Source organism: Myotis nattereri, assembly GCF_964212035.1.
Source record: "Myotis nattereri genome assembly, chromosome: 10".
Taxonomy (NCBI): domain Eukaryota; kingdom Metazoa; phylum Chordata; class Mammalia; order Chiroptera; family Vespertilionidae; genus Myotis; species Myotis nattereri.
This window is the reverse complement of record NC_138085.1, coordinates 61,909,709-61,926,896: the sequence shown is the minus strand read 5'-3', so window position 1 is coordinate 61,926,896 and position 17,188 is coordinate 61,909,709. Positions and strand designations below refer to the sequence as shown.

Here is a 17,188-nt window from a genome sequence, read left to right as displayed (position 1 = left end):
GTTATTTTGTGTGTCCCACCCCCCCTTTTATGCACTCAGCAGTAGATTCAGACAGAGCGAGTGGGAGAAAATATGTCCACGCATGCATCCCTTCTCTGAAATCATTTAGAAGGTGGTACACACTAATTGGGTTGTTTAAAAAACACCTTCGTTTTCAAACAGCTGGTGGAAATGCCACCCTATCAGGGCATTCTAAACACACATTACGGGCTCATTTTCACAATTAACTACAAAAGAATTTTATCTTGAGTTAACACAGTTTTTGAGCCAGTCCGTTTTAGTTCCGCTCCCCGGCCTGTGATAGAAATCCTGGCTTGTCTTTACTTGCAATTTGTTATTTCTTGTTCCTTTAGTTTACACGAAAACTTTCCTAAGGGTGATCAAGCAATTGTAGAGAGTTTTGTTTGCTGTGAATTCCAGCCGCTGCAGAGACAATGACCTACATACCCTCCATTGATCTGTGGCAAGAGGAAATTTCTGAATGATCCCCCCTCTCCCCCCCCAAAGCTTTCCACACTCCACTGGGTCTAAAATACAAAACATCAGATCTTAGCAGTTGGGCTTGCAAACCAACCAATTTTGAAAAATAAATGTGGCTTACCCCCAAAAGAAGTCGAACATTCCTGTTGCTCAAAAGTACTTGTTTAAGGAAAATAAGTTTTGGAATGAAGTGGAAGCAAGGCCTTGGAGACGCAGCCTGGCCTAAACAGCACCACATTTTAGACTTTTCCTCCCCATTGCACATTCTTTATGGTGAAGAGGCCAGCGAGCCTGCAGGGTCCTTGCTGGAGAGCCCTCCTTGGCCTCGGGTTTCCCCTCCCCCACGGCTGAGGCCCTCAGCCAAGGGCCGGGCATCTGGGAGAACTTTGAAACTGTTCCTCATCCCCTTTGGCAGCGTGCGCCAAGCACCAAAACGCTCCAGCTAACACCAGTGCAATCATCGTTAACGTGAAACAGCTGCCTGAAGCCCGGTGGGGCCGGCATACTGCCCTCCCCCTGCACCCCCACCCCCTACCCCCCACCCCCGCAGCCGGCTCAGCTGTGAGACACAGAAGATCCGGCTGGCTATGCAGGGAGTGAGGGGATGCGGCTGGCTATGCAGGGAGAGAGAGTATTGGTTGATAGAGCCCAGCTGTTGTAGATAAGAAAACTAACTTGCTAAATCTCTTACCTACTTTGGAAAAAGTGTCTGAACTGATTGGGGGTGGAGAAAGAGGAAGAAAAAACATGATTTATGAACCCGTTTTTAAAATTTTTAAAGTGATTGTAGGAAAAAAAGAACACCCCCCAAAAACCTAAGGTTTTGTTAAACTATGTTGAGAATCAGCAAACTGGTAGGTTTTTTCCTTCCTTTTCTCAGACACCTGGGTTGAATTTGCTTTCTGGCCACTGGGTCATCTCAGACACTAACCATTTGCATAAGGAACACGTGTGCTCTCACTCCCAGAGGAAGCTGTCCGCATAAACAAACATTACCCAGATATAAGTTTAACCTCTTTAATCTTCCCTCCTCTCTGGAGGACACAACCAGGCTTTCCAAAGTCCAGAAAAATCCCCGACCTAACCCCCCACACCACCAGTTTAGCACAGCCTGGCAAGACTGCCCTCCTTTCCCCACGCAAGCAGTTTAGTTCCCTGGGCGTCCCAGCAGAAAAAAAAATCTTCAGCTGCCACTGCAGACACGTGACCCACTTGATGACTCACGGGCAGGCCACGCCCCTTCAGGCCTCCCAGCCTGGCCTTGCCACCAGCCAACACTGGGATGCATCTTATTACCAAGAGGAACAGTTAACTAATGCCCTTGACAGTCCAAATAATCACTTTTCCAGCTAAATAATGTACTATATAAAATATGGAGGGGCAGACTCTGCTAGCTCTCTAAATCCTAGCCCCCAACCCCTCTGAGACCTGGGCTAGGCCTGACAAAATGATGGGAAGCTAGATATATTCCCCTTTAAAAAAAAAAAAAAAAGCTACCTTACACGTGAATACCTTTTTTTCCCAAAAATTTTATTGGGGGAAAACTACAAAACATTTACAGTACAATGTTTACAGTCACAATCTGTAGTGAACTGATTCCCCAAAATATATTACAACTCAAGTTGACTTGTCTTGTTACATTCAAATACCTACTTCTGTCCAAGTAGTCCAGAGTACATACATACATAGTGCTCCACAACTGTACCTACGTACATACAAACTAAAGCTACTGCTCATTCACCTGCTGTCAGGAAAGCATTCCTACCTTTCTACATGGGAAGAAAAATAGTACAAGTTTTGGAATTTTCTGTAATCAAACAAGGCATATTCATGTAATAACACACTATTACTTTAGCACTAAGAGGTGGCCTCTTCACTTTATCTATATAAAAAAAAGTGGTAAAAATCTTTTCCTTTTGTGCAGTTGAACCCATCCTACATTCAAATTCTCTCAAGCACTAATAGACAAAATACTTATTTGGTTGAGGAAGATTTAAGGCTAGTTCTGGCCCTTCCAAAGGCACTGTGAGACTACCCCCCATTATTGCTACATGTCTGTATACGCAGAATATGTCACAGTAGAGCTGGTGGAATAAGCAAACAAAAACATCTTTTACTGGTTTATAAAGATGGAATGAGAAAAGCATGCCACATTTAAACCTGTCTGCAAAGTATGTGGTCACTTTTTCTTTATAGCTGGATGGGCTACAACCATTATACATTCTAAGAAAACTCTTAAACTACTTCCACAGCATGTAGATTTCTGTAAGGAAATCATTCAATCTTTCAAAATTTACGTAAACAAGTAAAGAAATTAATGAAATAAATATTACATACAATCTCTTAAATTAAGATTTTTTTTACTCATTTACAATAAAATAACCATGTGAAGTTACAAAAGTCATATATTACTGTGAAAAGAACATACACTCCACATTTTGCCGATTAATAATGGCAATCATAATTTAACATAATAAAAGAATATATATCTATTGCTTTCCATCATACCTGATAAATACAGTATGAACAAAATTTTCAATGTATACTTTTCACAAGATAATAAATAAGTTAAATAGTTTTTTCATATTGAGTTGTGGTGCAGTGGTGCGAATCAACTCAAAACAGCTAAAAATTCAGCAGTTATTCCCCAACAACTACAAACTAAGCTCTGCCCAGGGCTTCCAGAGGGAGCAGACAAAATGGTTCTAAATTAAACATCCACTAAGTAAGTGGTGGCAATGTAACCAGTAACCCAGTATGAAACTTTGGAATGCAAAGGTCTTTTCTCCAGGCACACATCACTTGGTTAAAATACAAACAAACAAATGAACCTATGAAACCTACTATATCAAGGCATGTTCTTGGCAAAAATATTAAATTTTAAAAGCTTACAGGTTTAACAAGGTGGTGGCTTGGCTGGTTTGTTTACACTGGTCTGAGACAAACACAATAAGGAACTTCTTTCAAGAGTTCCCACATCTGGACTGTAACTGTAACTAATGCTTTTCAAGTGAGGATATGGAATGGTGGTTGGTAGCTGCTGGTGCTGGCTTGATTTCTTTCCCTAAAGTCCCAAACTCCTCTGAGACCTAAAAAAAAAAAAGTTTAAGTGTTTGGTTTTTTTGTTCAATTCGCATCACAACTGCCCAAGTTGTGAATATTTTGTTCATCAATACAAAAAGTTCGTTGACTTTTTTTTTCTTTTCTCAACAAGAATGAAACTTGGTAATAATAATAATAATAATAATAGAAAACAAGAGGAAACCGAAAGGGGAGGGGTGGGGGCCCCTCCTGGCACACAAGTTCGAGTCCAAGTGCTCGGTCCAGCCTGCAGTCTGCATGTGGCCTTTGCCACCCCCCACTCTCGTGTCCCCCTGCCCCTAGCTCAGGCGAGATGGCGGGGGAGGGGGGCACCCTCCTACAACCCCAGAACCGGCCATCCCTTCCTCCTCACTGGCGCCCTCTTGCCTCAGTCGTCGGAGATGGAGAGGCGGCTGAAGATGGGCAGGCGGCGGCCGGGGTCCAGGCTGGGGGACTCGGAGCCGCTGAGGCTACCGGAGCTCAGGGAGCCGCTCAAGTAGCTGTCGCGGTCCGACAGCGAGTCAGGGGGGCTGGGGGGCGCGTCGAACACGGGCGACTCGGACAGGCGGCGCGGCAGCTGGTAGCTGAAGGGCGGCGAGGGCGGCGCGGCGGCGCTGGCGGGGAGGGGCGCGCTGGGTGGCGCCGGGGGCTGCGCGGGGGGCACCAGGCCCTGCTGCTGCTGCTGCTGCTGGCTGCGATAGTAGGCGGCGGCGGCCACGGCGGCGAAGTTGTGGGTCTGGATGGCGAGCGGCGTGATGAGGCTGGTCAGCTCGGGACCGAAGGTGAAGGCGTTGTTGGCGCAAGAGGCCGACGAGCAAGCGGCGCATGGAGCGCCGGGTGCCAGCAGGTCTTCGGCGCCGCCCGTACCGTACAGGAGGGCGGCCGCCGCCGCCGCCGCTGCCGCCGCGGAGGAACAACACGTCGGGGCGCCCGAGGGCGTGGAGGCCGCAGAGGTGGAGGAGCAGGATGAAGAGGACGAGGAGCAGGAGGAGGCCGAGGAGCAGGAGGGTGGCGGTGGTGTGCGGGACGTGGGGCTGTCGAGCAGCAGCGGCGACTCGAGGCCCCCGGGGGGCTGGTGGTGGCCCGAGGGGAAGCCCGAGAAGCTGAGGCTGTGGTGCAGCTTGGGCCTCGGCTCCCGAGGGAAGCCCAGGTGCAGTGCGTCGCGCGCGCTGAAGGTGCGCAAGTCCCCAGAGGTGCCCCCCGACGGCGCGGGCCTCCGCTCATCCGCGTTGTGGATGAAATGGCAGCGCGGCCCATAGGGGCAGAAGCCAATGGTGTGGAAGGTGCGGCACAGCTCCGTCTTGTACTTGGGGTGGCGGGTCAGGCTGCGCAGCTCGTGGAAGCCGTGTGCGAACTGGCACTTCTCGCCGTACTTGCACGTGCCACTCTCCTCGAAGGGCCGGCACAGCTCAGTTTTGTAGCGAGTAGAATTGATCTGGGAGCCGCCGCCCCCCTTCTGCTGCTGCTGCAGGTGCAGAAGGTGCTGGCTGCGTTCGCCGTTCTCGCTGAACGAGCGGTCCCGGAATTTGTTCTCCTTGTTGAGCAGGGCTGTGCCGCCGCCCCCCGACGGCTCCTTGAGGGTGCCGTAGGAGGCTGGGCTTCCCGCCACCCCGCCGCCGCAGCTGCTGCCGTTAGGCGCGCCCGGGAACTTGGGCGAGCAGCTGCCGGGGTTAGGCGCGGGGTGGGCGAGCGCGTGCAGGTTGCTGGCCGAGTGCCGTCGGAGGAAGCCCGGCGCAAAGCCCGAGCTGGGGGCGGCGGCCACGGGCGTTCCCACCGCCTTCTTGTCCAGCATGTTGTTCAGATTGAGGTTGGCCAGGGATTTCTCCGTCTGCCAAAAGGAGAGCGGGGAAGGGATCAAAAAGGGTCAAGGAGGGAAGAGTTGGGGCGAGTTGCAGAGTAACTGCCAGTCTTCTGGTTCTTTTTTCTTTTCGCGGATTTCGACTCGGCCCCCACCCTCCACCCAAACACGCGAAAAAGTTCGCGCTGGTAGGAGCCGGACTCCCACTTCAGGCCGTGCTGGGTTTCGACATGTGATCCTCAGCCCGTGGGCCGCTGGCTTGGGCGGCGCAAACAGTCCGGGAAGCCCCGGGTAGCGTGGCCGCGATCGGCCGGGGAGAAACTAAACAGCTACAGCCGCTCCCTCCTGCCCTTCCTCCCTCCCTGCTCCTTCTCCCTGCCCATGAGGCACCAACCAGCACGACTACTACAAACTTCGGGATTTTTTCCCCCCAACCCCCAAAAAGTCAAGGTGGGGAGGGGCTCCCCAAAAGCCGAGGACAGAAGGCAAAGTCTGAAAACTCGAAGGGCTTCCTGCTTGCCCGCCTTCTTCTCTCCTTGCTCCCCCGCGTACCTTGCACAAGAAGTCGATATCGTAGAAGGCGGGCAGAAGTGTGGTCGACATGTTTCTGGATCCTGTAATGGTCCGAGTTGCAGGCTGGGAGGTCCGGCGGAACCTACGGAGCAGCGCAGCCGGGCTGGAGCCACGACGAATAACGGGAGAGGGGCGGGGGAGGGACCAAAAGTTGGCAGGGAGCGAGAAAGGAGGGAGAGGGAAGAAGCGTGGACTGGTTTGAGGGTGCCCAGGAGTGCTGCGTGGGGGAAAAGGAGAGAAGCAAAGAGCGCTTCTCCGCGCCCCGGGGTGCCCAGCCCGCCCCCCCCGCGCGGAGCCGACGGCAGCTCGCGGACTGCTGGAACTCGGGGGCAGGCGAGCTCGCGCCCTTATAAAGCCGTGGCCGGGGGGGGGGGGGGGGGGCGGGGACAGGCTCACCCCGCTGGGGTCTCCAGGCAACAGGCTGCCCGCCGGCCAGCAGACGTCAGAGGCCTTTCCAGCCTCCCATTGGCCGCCGCCAATTTTTTTCCTCCTCGGGAGGGGCGAGGCTTCGGGGCGGGGCAGGCGGCGGCGGCGCCCGGGGTGGCTCGGGAGCTCGGCCTAGATGGGTGCTGCTGCTGGGCGGTGGGGAGATGTGGCTTTCCTCCCCTGGGGCTGCACTGTTCAAAAGCCCCAGCACGTTGAACGTGGCTGGGGCTTTGCAGTCCTGGACGGGTCTTTCCCCGCCCGATCCTGCTGGCGAAATTGCGTTGCTTTTATCTCCCACCCAGGGTTTAATACTGGGCGCGGGAATTGCAAAATGCAAAAATACTGCAACCGTCGGCGCGGCCCGGCTGGTTTGCCAAGGGTGCTGTGGCCCGGGGGAGGCGCGTAGGGCCTAAGTCTGGTGGGTGGAGGCTTCGTTCCCACTGCACGTGGAGACCCGGTGGGGGTGGGGGTGGGGGTGGGGGCGGGGGCGGGAGCAGCCACGCGGGCGGCAGCGGGCGACTGCCGCGGCAGTCTCGCCGGGAGGAGCCTGGGCCGGTTTCTCCGCCCCGCTCCCCGCCCAGGCTGCAGTAAACAGGGCCTGAACGCCCGGGCAGGGCCGAGTGTCTGAGGACAAGGCGCTGGCTTTGCTAATCACATCACAAGACCTTGAGCCAGGGCCAAAGTCGCGGAGTGGCGCGGGGCGTCCCGGGCGGGGGAGTCTACTGTGAGGACGGGAGGAAAGGCAGGCAGAGCCGCATAGGCATGGAGGCGACTTCCCGCCACCCTGTTTGTCTCCTGGTCAGTCCGGCCTTTCCCAGACCTCCCGGGGGTTGGGGTGTAGCTGCCAGCCAAGCTCCCCGCCCGCCGAAGCCTTGGCCTGGCGCACCCTCCAAGCCCTCCCTGGCCACTGGGGGAGCCGCGCCCCGCCTTAGCTCGTCGTGGGCTCCAGGCTCTGGCTAAAGCTTCCCTCGGCCAGGCAGGGCTGGGCACCGAGGACTCGGATGATGGACTCGTCCCCATTTCCTCTCGCCAGCCCCACACCCCTAAAGCCTGTGCCGGGGGAAATGGTCTGCCTCCGGGTACGGGGCAGACACCCCCTCTAGCGCCCAGTGAGGCTAAAGCCACAGGCAGTCCCACTAGGGCAGATAAGAGTCTGTTGCAGGACACTTGCCACTTCCTACCTATAATTATGCTGCCAAAAAGCTGGAGCTGGGCCCATGATTTTGCACACCTGGCAGCCTAGGCTGCAACTGGGTTTAAGGTGGAAGTCAAGGAAGAAAGCTCCCTGACCCACAACCCCTTCCCGAATTGATCTTATTTCGCATGTTTTCTGCCCTCATTTCCATTCGGTGCTCATTTCCTCTCTCAGCTAACCTGGAAGGGAAATGATTCCATAGAGTTCAGCTTGAATGCAGTACCCAGTGCTGCACTTCCTCTACACCTACCCAGGGAACTAGAGTCTGGGTAGGGCAAAAACTTTAGGATCAGAAACTTAGGGCTTGAAGTTCAGACCCTGCCCCTTCCAAGCTATGTGGTTTTAGGCAAATCACATGATTTTTGTATACCAAGGACTCTTTGGTGCTTAAGTTTTCTGGTGAAACTAAGAATTCCTGCTTTACTCATTTCTCATTTACTCATTTGTCAAGGTGCAAATGAGTTGTTAAAGGTGTTTAAAAGTTAAGTAAAATCCATCCTATTAAAAGCAAATTTACATAGCATAAAAACGGAGGAAGCCAGGCCCCTGGACTATGGCCAGATGCAGAATCATGCATGCAGAAATAGGGGCACCAAATTTTAGACTCGAGGATAGTGCCCTCAGAACAGGTGACTGCTTCATTCTTTTTAACATATAGAGGCCCGGTGCACAAAATTTGTGCATGGGTAGGGTCCCTAGGCCTGGCAGGCCATCAGGACTGATTGGGCCTTCCAGCTGCCAACTGGGGTCTCCCTTCCCCAGCTGCCTGCCAGGGCCTTCCTTCATTCCATGCCGCCCCCTGGTGGTCAGCACACGTCATAGTGAGCGATTGAACTCCCGAGGGGACTCTTTGCATATTAGCATTTTATATATATATAGATAATCTTTATTGTTTAAAGTATTACATCGTCCCCCTTTCCCCCCATTGACCTCTTCTAGCCTCCCCCGCAACCCCCCCCCCCCCCCCCCCGCCTTTACCACACTATTGCCTTTGGGTGACTGTTTCATTCTTATGACTGACCCAGCCTTCCCTGGCCCCTAGATAGAGCTGGCTTTGCTAATCACATCACAAAGTAGTGCTGCTGCTGACGCTCCTAGAACCCTGGCTGTTCTGTTTTGTTCTTTGTTGAAATAACCCCAAAGACAACAATTTGACGGTGGCCCTGACAGTAGGGTATTCTACAGTTTCCCTGGGAATCAGGAAAGTGTAGGATAGCCATTTCCCTAGCCACTGCTATTGGAGGTGAGCAACAGGATTTCAGATACAAAACCAGTGACACATCTGTCCCTCCTGTCCTTCCAGGCTGTCCACAACCAGCCAAGATCAAATCCTAGGGTAATTCTGCCTAGTCAACAGCTATGTAAACACCCACTTTGCAGGCTTGGTAGAAGGATTCTGTAGATAACATATAAACATGCTATAGTTCATGCTTTGGTACAGAGTCCCTGCTGGTGTAAAACATTTTTATTATTATGCAACTGCTTGTATTTCATTTTAAATGGAGAAAAAAAGGGAATGCTGGACTTTGCTGGGGCCAGTTTCATAATATTCTACCATGGTTATCAGCACATCATGCCAACAATTCCCTGACTTCTCACCAGCCAGGCCTTCTCAGAACAAAAGAAATATTAGGTTGGCAACCTCCCATCAAGTGTACGTGAGTCACACAGATGCCTAACCAGGAAATTAATTTAGGATCACAAAAAAACACACACCACACTTTGAGCTGAATGGTGCAAAACCAGCAAAGGAATCTCCTATTCTCGCTAAGACAAAACTTTGGACACTAAGTCAACTTTTCTCCCTCCCTAAAGAGCCATTTCTTTATACTTCTAGTGTGGCTGTATTTTTAGTGTTAGGTGGTTTTCTTTCAGAGAGAGACAAATTATACCTGAAATAAAAGCCTTTCTGCAGTAGGAAATGACCATATCAAACTCTCTCTTCTCTAAACTGCCTCTTCAGACCCTCAAACATCAATAATATAATTCTAAGAGACTGCTCACCTGAAAAGTATTTTAAAATATTTACAGATCCTAAAAGCTGGGCCAGGTTTATGTACGATTGCTGAAATGGCTTTTTCAGATAACTAGGATGAAAAATGAATGTGGATGAGGCTATGACCCATCCAAGCTACGAATTTCAAGATAACTGCCTGAGGGTTACAGTTACTCTGAGATAAATTAAAAATGGCAAGTCAATGAAAAACAGGACCAGCAGCAAAATGTATGCAATAGTGACACCTGCTGGGAGTCTGAGGAAGAAAACCCTTAGGCTTGCTAGATTCAATCACTGAAATGGATCAATGTATTTTCTGGCTCCTAAATAAGAAACCCTTTGTTATTGTCACTAAGAAAATGATAGTAAACAGTGTAGTCATCAAATACACCATTTATTCTGGCTCTCCTTTCCCCAGGTTCCTTCTAACAGCCAAGAGGCTATGCTTTCACTGGGCAGCTAAATCAGGTATCCTAGCATTAGCACAAACACCTTTTTCTGGGGTAGGAGCTCTCAATGGCTCTTTTAATAATTAGAATGGCATGTGTAGGTCACTCCGGATTCACACATGCGGGCAATAAAGAAAACCCTATTTGTATGAAGTTGATCCTTAATACTCTCAGGATCCATCCAACATTTGGAACATATTTCTGCTTTAGCTAAAATGGAATAAAGTTTAGAATTCTGACCAAATGGGCCGTTTGCCAATGAATCCAGCTCCTACATCCAGCCAAAAAAAAAATAAAGGGGGGGGGGAGGTGGGAATCATGTGTCAAAACCCAATTCTAAGCAGTCAATTCACAGAAAATGCAGGCTGGCTATGGCTGGACATTAGAGGTCCTGGGGGGGATGAAAAAGACTAATTCAGGCCCACAGGTGGCCTGCACCTGGGAACAGAGCAAATATTCAACGAGGTAGCCTCACTTCCTACAGTAGCTGCAATAAACCAGGCTGCCTTGAATGAGTGAACTGATGAAAAACTCCTCTGTAGAAAGACTGGACTCACAGAAGTCGGGGAGGTATGAAGGGCAAAAAAAAAAAAAAAAAAAGTGAATTTATGTTCAACATATTTCCTGCAGGTTTAGTGGGGACTAATCCACCTTTACCCCACCCCGCCCCCCTCACCCTCCAGCAAGTCTTCTTTCTTCAGGAAGCCATTTCTGTTCCTGGAAGAGCTAACGGACTTGCTTCTGCTGGAGAGTCAACAGCATTGGGAACTAGGGTGCTTTCCCTTCCTTTCCTTCCAAAAAGGCCAGCAGCCTCAGGCAAGCCAGGGTCCTTTCCTCCTGAACGCGCAGTCGCGGGAACTCCACTGTCTTCAGGAACGCAGCAGGTGGTGGCAGCTCTTTCAAGAGCTGGGAAAGGAGGTGGCACTGCTCTGACGCTGTCCTTTGAAGATGACAGAGCCTCTCAGGGCTCAGGGGATGCCAGCTGGACTTGGAGAGGAGATGGTAGAGGTTCTTGTAGAGGTATTTCACAAAGATCAGGGTCTCAGCCCAAAAGTTGATTTCTGCTTTTTCAAACAGGCAGTCTTCTTCCACCTAAATCAAATGAAAAGCCAAAAGTCAACCTTACAGGGGATGCTTGCAAACCCCAGTCCAGATCAGCGTCCTACCAGGTGCAGAAGAGGCGTGTCCCCTCCCCCACCGGCGAGAGGGCCCACTCTGGCCTGTCAACACCAGCTACACACACCACTTGCAGCCTTGAAGGTCACCTTCTATTTTCACTCGTCGTACTTCTCTACCGGAGAGGAATTTTTTCCTCCAGACTTAACATGACCTTTGATAAAGATGTGTTTGTGGTTCCAAGCCAAGATATTTTGGGGGCCTGGTGCTGAAAAGGGGACCTGGATATGGGGGTGGGCCCTAGACATAAAGGTGCATCTAGAAACCAGAGAGGAGGGAGGAAGGGAACTCTCGGCAGCAGAACAAAGAGCAAACTACCAAACACGAGACACTACCTAGTCTCTGAGTATGAAATTAAATTTTTATAATGTTGGTATTTTCAAGGCCATTTTATCACAGACACTTTATCTTGTTTCTCAATTTCCCATCAACAAGCTGCTTTTGAACTCAGCCTGCTGGTGATGCCAAGAAGGCCATCTGAGTCAGACACCGTGGCGATGAAGTTGTGAAGATGCTTTTGCTGCTTGTCTTAGTCCTGGTTTTCCTGTATGTTGACTAGTCCCCCACCTGAAGGGGCTAATAGTTTTCTTCAATTAGCAAATACCCTGGAAGGACCCTGATTCTCTGGAAATGTTTCACCTTCAGACCTCACCACATGGAGCCTCTGGCTCCTCCATTGTTGACTAATACAATGCTCCATAATTCAACTCTCAACTTCCAAGGAGCCTCTTTTAAAAAAGTCCTCTCTCCCCCATAGACCCGAACCCCAAAAGCCAGCACGAGAGCTGCCCCAGCAGTGCCCAGCAGGCTGCCATGGTCATCTGGAAAGTTTCTGAGCATTCAGAAGCACGTTTCAGCAGCCGTGTTAGGCCGCGTTAACCTGTAAGTGCTGTATCCTGTGGGTTTAGGACACTCCCACCTCACCTCCACTTCCCCAAGACCCCAGGACTACCTGATGCTCGCTCTCCACACAGACCATGAGGTCATCGCCCTCTCCCAACAGCCATCCCAGCAGGACTGGGAGTGCAGGAGCTAGCTGGTTCCACTGCTGGAGCAGGTCACACAGCACAACCAGGGCCATATCCAGTGCGATGGAGGCATCCACCTGGCAGAAGGCAAATTCTGTGGAAACAAGAGAGGTGAGAAATGAGTGTGCTGCTCAGGGCCAACCCCGGGAGGCTCCGTGGGATTCTGGGGACATGAAGGGCCTCAGGTAACAACACCAATGCCACCAGCCTGGCAGGGAGGCTGGTGGGATAGGCTCACTAAAGATTGTCAACCCACTTCTGGGTCCTGCTGTCGACACAGCTAGTCTCTCAGCGTGGACAGGAGCACGCACACCTGTAGGACTAGACGTTTAGCTCCCCTTAGCCTGCCTAGTGTAACTGGAAGGTTATCAGGAAAGCTTTCCACCCAGTGTCCCCTCTGCAGGCCTGCCACATGCCCAAATTCCATTGGTTTGCTCCTTTCTCCAGCAGCAAATCCCACTGGGTACATACACAGAGAACCTCTAACATCTTAGAGCAGGGAATCAGAGAACTTGTTCTTAAAAGGCCAGTGTGTGTGTGTGTATAAAATATCTCACCCAAGGATATTTTTCCAACTAATTTTTTTTTTTTTTTTTAGAGAGAGAGTGAAAAAGAGAAAAAGAGAGAGAAATGTCGATATGAGAGAAATTCATTGATTGGTTGCTTCCTGCATGAGCCCCAACCAGGGCCCGGGCTGGGGAGGAGCCTGCAACCAAGGTATGTGCCCTTGACCAGAATCGAACCAGGTACCCTTCGGTCCCTAGGCTGTCGCTCTATCCACTGAGCCAAACCAGCTAGGGCCAGACAGTAAATATTTCAGACTGTCACAACTACTCAACTTTGCTGAAAGTAGCCATAGACAATATGTAAACAAATGGTTGTGGCTGTGTTCCAATAAAACTTTATGTCCCAATAAAATTTGAATTTCATGTAATGTTCATGTCACAAAATATTCTTCTTTTGATTTTCCCCAACCATCTAAAAATGCGAAAACTATTGTGTTACAGTTCACAAGCTGTACAACAGCAGGTGGTGGGCTGGGATTAGCTCAGATTTTGCTGGCCGGTCTCATAGTGACTTCGTCTTTCAGACACTGGTCTTCCTTGCTGGCTGGGTAAAGGCTGTTGAAAGAGGAAGTGGGTGCCTTGGGGAAACCATTGCTTACTTCACCATCTTGCCTGAGATTCCTAAATATGGGTTTGAAGGGAGGCTCAGGGTGTTGACACTTCCACAAACAACCTCGCCCCTTCTACCCCCAACCTGGAGGAGGTCTGAAACATGGGACTGGAACCCCACCACCCAATGAACCTCTGTAGATCCATCCATGCACCGGTGCATGTCTTTCAATAACACACTTTTGTTGAGACCTTGTCTTTCCCAAATCCACATTTCCAGCTCCAGCTCACAGACCATTTGGCCTCACATTTCCAATTCCAGCCCACAGCTCATTTGGCTCAGCGTCTGGAATGGAAGGCCGAGTTCCTCATGGTGTGGGACCAGCCTGAAACCTATTATGAGAGCCTATCATGTGCTGGGTCCTGACTAAGTACTGTCTCTCCAGTCCTTCAACATCCTATGGGTTGGGTATGACCATACTTCACAGGTGAGGAATCCAGGGCTCAGACAGGTTAATACACTGTGACTGTGTATAGTTACAGAGCTTACCAGTAAGTGGCTATAAAAAAAATGAAATGGACAAGTTTCATGGTGTATGCAGAACATGGATTTGGAGATTAGCACAACATTCCAGAGATCTCACCGTCTCTATGGTGAGATAAGCAGGGCCAGGATTACTTAGAGCACTTGGAGCAGCACCTTGACTCAGGAAGCAGCCAAGGGACTGATGTTACCACCTTCAGAGCCTCGACTCAACCCCCAGGACACCTTTCCCTTAGTGCCCCTGCTCCCCACATAGCTGGCTCTGCAGCCCGGAACCAGGAGTTAAACTGGGAAACAGAAATAGAGGTGTGTATGAAGGTGCATTCTGGCTGTAAGTCTGAGCCAGGTGTTGACTCAGCCTTCACCTATAATACAATCCCTGTTTTTAGCTCTACCTGTAGTTCTCACCTGGTTTAGAACTTGTTTGGGGAGGAGGTAGAATTAATTGGCATCTTTCAAACCTCAGAATTAAACAGTCACATGAAGAGCAGTACCAGATTAAACACAGAGCAGGTGCTCAGAACATTCCAGTTTATGGCTCTGAGATCCTGCGCCTCAGGCCGGCCCTGGGCAGCTGGGGGGCTGAGGGGACTGGGGGACTCTGGAGGCAGGTGCACAGAGTGGCCGGGCCCTGGTGGGGCTGAGGGGACTGGACGCCGCCATCTGTGGCTGTGGGCACCGCCATCTTTGAGGGCATGGCAGTCAATTCACATATTCCCTCCATATTGGCTGTGGGCACCACCATCTTTGAGGGCATGGTAGTCAATTTGCATATTCCCTCCTTATTGGCTGTGGGTGCCGCCATCTTTGAGGGTGTGGCAGTCAATTAGCATATTCCCCCCTTATTGGCTGTGGGCACTGCCATCTTTACGACGGTGTGAGGGTCAATTAGCATATTCCCTCTTTATTAGATAGGATAACAAACACTTTCCTTCTATTGAACCCTAATTGCTCCCACCACCATGAGGGAAGTATCCCTAGTGAACAAATGAGGAAGCTATGCACATAACGGTTCGGTAAACAGGTCCAGTCCACACAGTCAGTAATGGTGGCACTGGGTCAAGTTAACCTGGGTGCACAGGCTGCCCCTAACCTGCAGGGAGGCAATGGAGAAACACTCCCTGCACCCTATAGAGATGAAGTCAGACTTGGTTTTATCACTTTTAGTCATTTAAAAAGCTCCCAGCTAAGGGCTATGTTTTGAGGGGGGAAAGGTAAAAGTTATAAGTCCTAGGTATTGTGGCACCAGCAGCAGGTCAGCTTATCTTGAAAGCTTTCTAGAAGATCTGCCCTCTGACTCCTTTTTTATTGTCTCCTTAAGGCAAGGGCTGAAAGCCCCACAGGGGAGACAACACTTTCACGTACCAGCAAAATCAGTGCCTGCAGCTCAGGCAACCCTGCTATTAGGTCCATCAAGGACACGTGCAGCTGACCAGATATGCCACAAGGAAGGCCAGACAGCACACCTGCCAGGACAGAGATCCTCCCTCCTGCACCATTTGGCCATGAATCATGCTTAGGCAGTGGCAGGAGAGTGATAGAAGTAACAGAGGTACAAGAGGAGAAGTGGTGCATTGGCTGAAAGTGGATCCAGATGGAATTATAACCAGGCAAACACCAACCCTGCAAGATGAGGAGGAAAGGGGAAGGAAAGCTGGGAAGGGGGTGGGAAGATGATTAGTTGGATTTAAGTCTTGTGTTCAAGGGGCCAGATTCATCCCATCACATTCCCTCTTTTACTACCTTGTCCTGGACTAAGACAGCTCAGCCAGAACAGTCCAGATCCCCTTCACAAGGAGGATGAAGAGTAAGGAGAGAAATTTTTCAACCAACTATGAAGGCCAGCTGGGTTTTCATAGGCTCGCTGGTCCATCAAGGAAATAAGAAAGCAAGTGACTAAGCAATAAGTGTGTCTGAAGAACCTGTTGTGTGTCCAGAACAGCCAAACAATTTAGAAAAATGTAACAAAACTAGGAGATTCACAATTCCAGATTTCAAAACTTACAAAGCTGCAATTATCAAGACAGTGTGGTAGTGGCATAAGGATAGACATACAGATCAATGGAATAGAACTGAGTGCCTAGAATTAGACCCTCACACTTATGGTCAATCAATTTTTGACAAGGGTGCCCAAAAACCATTAATTGGGGAGAAAGAATAGTCCTTTCAACCAGTGAGCTGAGACAACTGGATATCCACATGCAAAAGAATGAAATTGGACCCCTACCTCACAACATACAAAAAAATTAACTCAAACTGTATCAAAGATTGAGATTTAAGAGCGAAAACTATTAAACTCATAGAAGAAAACACAGGAGTAAAGCTTTGTGATCTTGTATTATTAGGCAATGGTTTCTTAAATATGACAGTAAAAGTACAAGCAACAAAAGAAAAGCTGGACTTTATAAAAACTGAAAACTTTTGTGTTTCAATGAATATCATTAAGAAAGTGTAAAAGATAACTCATAGACTTGGAGAAAATATTTGCAAATCCTATATGTGACAAGGGTCTTGGATCTAGACCAGCCGTGGGCAAACTACGGCCCGCGGGCCGGATCCGGCCCGTTTGAAATGAATAAAACTAAAAAAAAAAAGACTGTACCCTTTTATGTAACGATGTTTACTTTGAATTTATATTAGTTCACACAAACACTCCATCCATGCTTTTGTTCCAGCCCTCCGGTCCAGTTTAAGAACCCATTGTGGCCCTCAAGTCAAAAAGTTTGCCCACCCCTGATCTAGACTATACAAAGAATTCTTAAAACCCAATAATAAAAAGAAAAATAACCCAACTAAAACATGTGCAAGAGATCTTAATCGATGTTTCTCCGGAGAAGATATACAAATGACCGATAAGCACATGAAAAGATGCTTAGCATCATTAACCATCAGGAAAATGCAAATCAAAACTACTGGGATAACTATAATAAAAAAGACAGGTAATAAGTTTTGGTGAAGATGTGAAGAAACTGGAACTCTCATGCAGTGCTGGTAGCAATGTAAAATGGTGCACCCATTTTGGAAAGTCTCAAAGTTTCTCCCACTTTTAGGGATACAACTCAGAGAAATAAAAAACATGGTCCAAAGAAAAACTTGTACATGAATGTTCAGAGCAGCACTGTTAATTGGAAATGACCAAAATATCCACCAACCAATGAATGGATAAATAAGATGTGTTACAGCCATACAATGGAATATTATTCAACCATAAAGGAATGAAGTACTTGTAAATGCTACAACCAGATGAGTCTTGAAAACATTATGCTAAGTGAAAGAAGTCAGATTCAAACAAACACATATTGTACAATTCCACTTATATTAAATGTC

The 17,188-nt window shown here is 49.4% G+C and overlaps 2 protein-coding genes and 1 pseudogene across 3 annotated transcripts in view; all 3 read right to left on the bottom strand.

Moving 5' to 3' along the window:
* Positions 1 to 17,188, bottom strand: part of LOC308525747 (ferritin light chain-like) — a 1,112,779-nt pseudogene that overhangs the window by 200,203 nt on the left and 895,388 nt on the right. The gene's annotated exons all lie outside the window — the stretch shown is intronic.
* On the bottom strand, positions 2,602 to 6,023 carry ZFP36L2 (ZFP36 ring finger protein like 2). The gene is made up of 2 exons (XM_081101234.1): positions 5,912 to 6,023; positions 2,602 to 5,389 (listed from the first exon to the last, which is right to left on the bottom strand). The coding sequence occupies exons 1-2, from the start codon at positions 5,960 to 5,962 to the stop codon at positions 3,950 to 3,952; spliced, it is 1,491 nt and encodes a 496-aa protein (XP_080957360.1). The 5' UTR covers positions 5,963 to 6,023; the 3' UTR covers positions 2,602 to 3,949.
* The window catches only part of THADA (THADA armadillo repeat containing), a 304,865-nt gene continuing 297,512 nt past the window's right edge, over positions 9,836 to 17,188 (bottom strand). Inside the window, exons 37-38 of the mRNA XM_081101482.1 lie at positions 12,127 to 12,296; positions 9,836 to 11,090 (exon numbers count right to left, since the gene is read on the bottom strand). Of these exons, the coding sequence (XP_080957608.1) occupies positions 10,767 to 11,090; positions 12,127 to 12,296 (494 nt within the window). The 3' untranslated portion in view covers positions 9,836 to 10,766. The remainder of the gene's footprint in view (positions 11,091 to 12,126; positions 12,297 to 17,188) is intronic.

Bases quoted from the DNA above. Each gene is read 5' to 3' on its own strand.
- ZFP36L2 (XM_081101234.1), bottom strand. From the start codon at position 5,962: ATGTCGACCACACTTCTGCCCGCCTTCTACGATATCGACTTCTTGTGC. The intron at 5,390-5,911 runs GTACGCGGGGGA...TCCTTTTGGCAG, and splicing joins ATATCGACTTCTTGTGCAAG to ACGGAGAAATCCCTGGCCAA.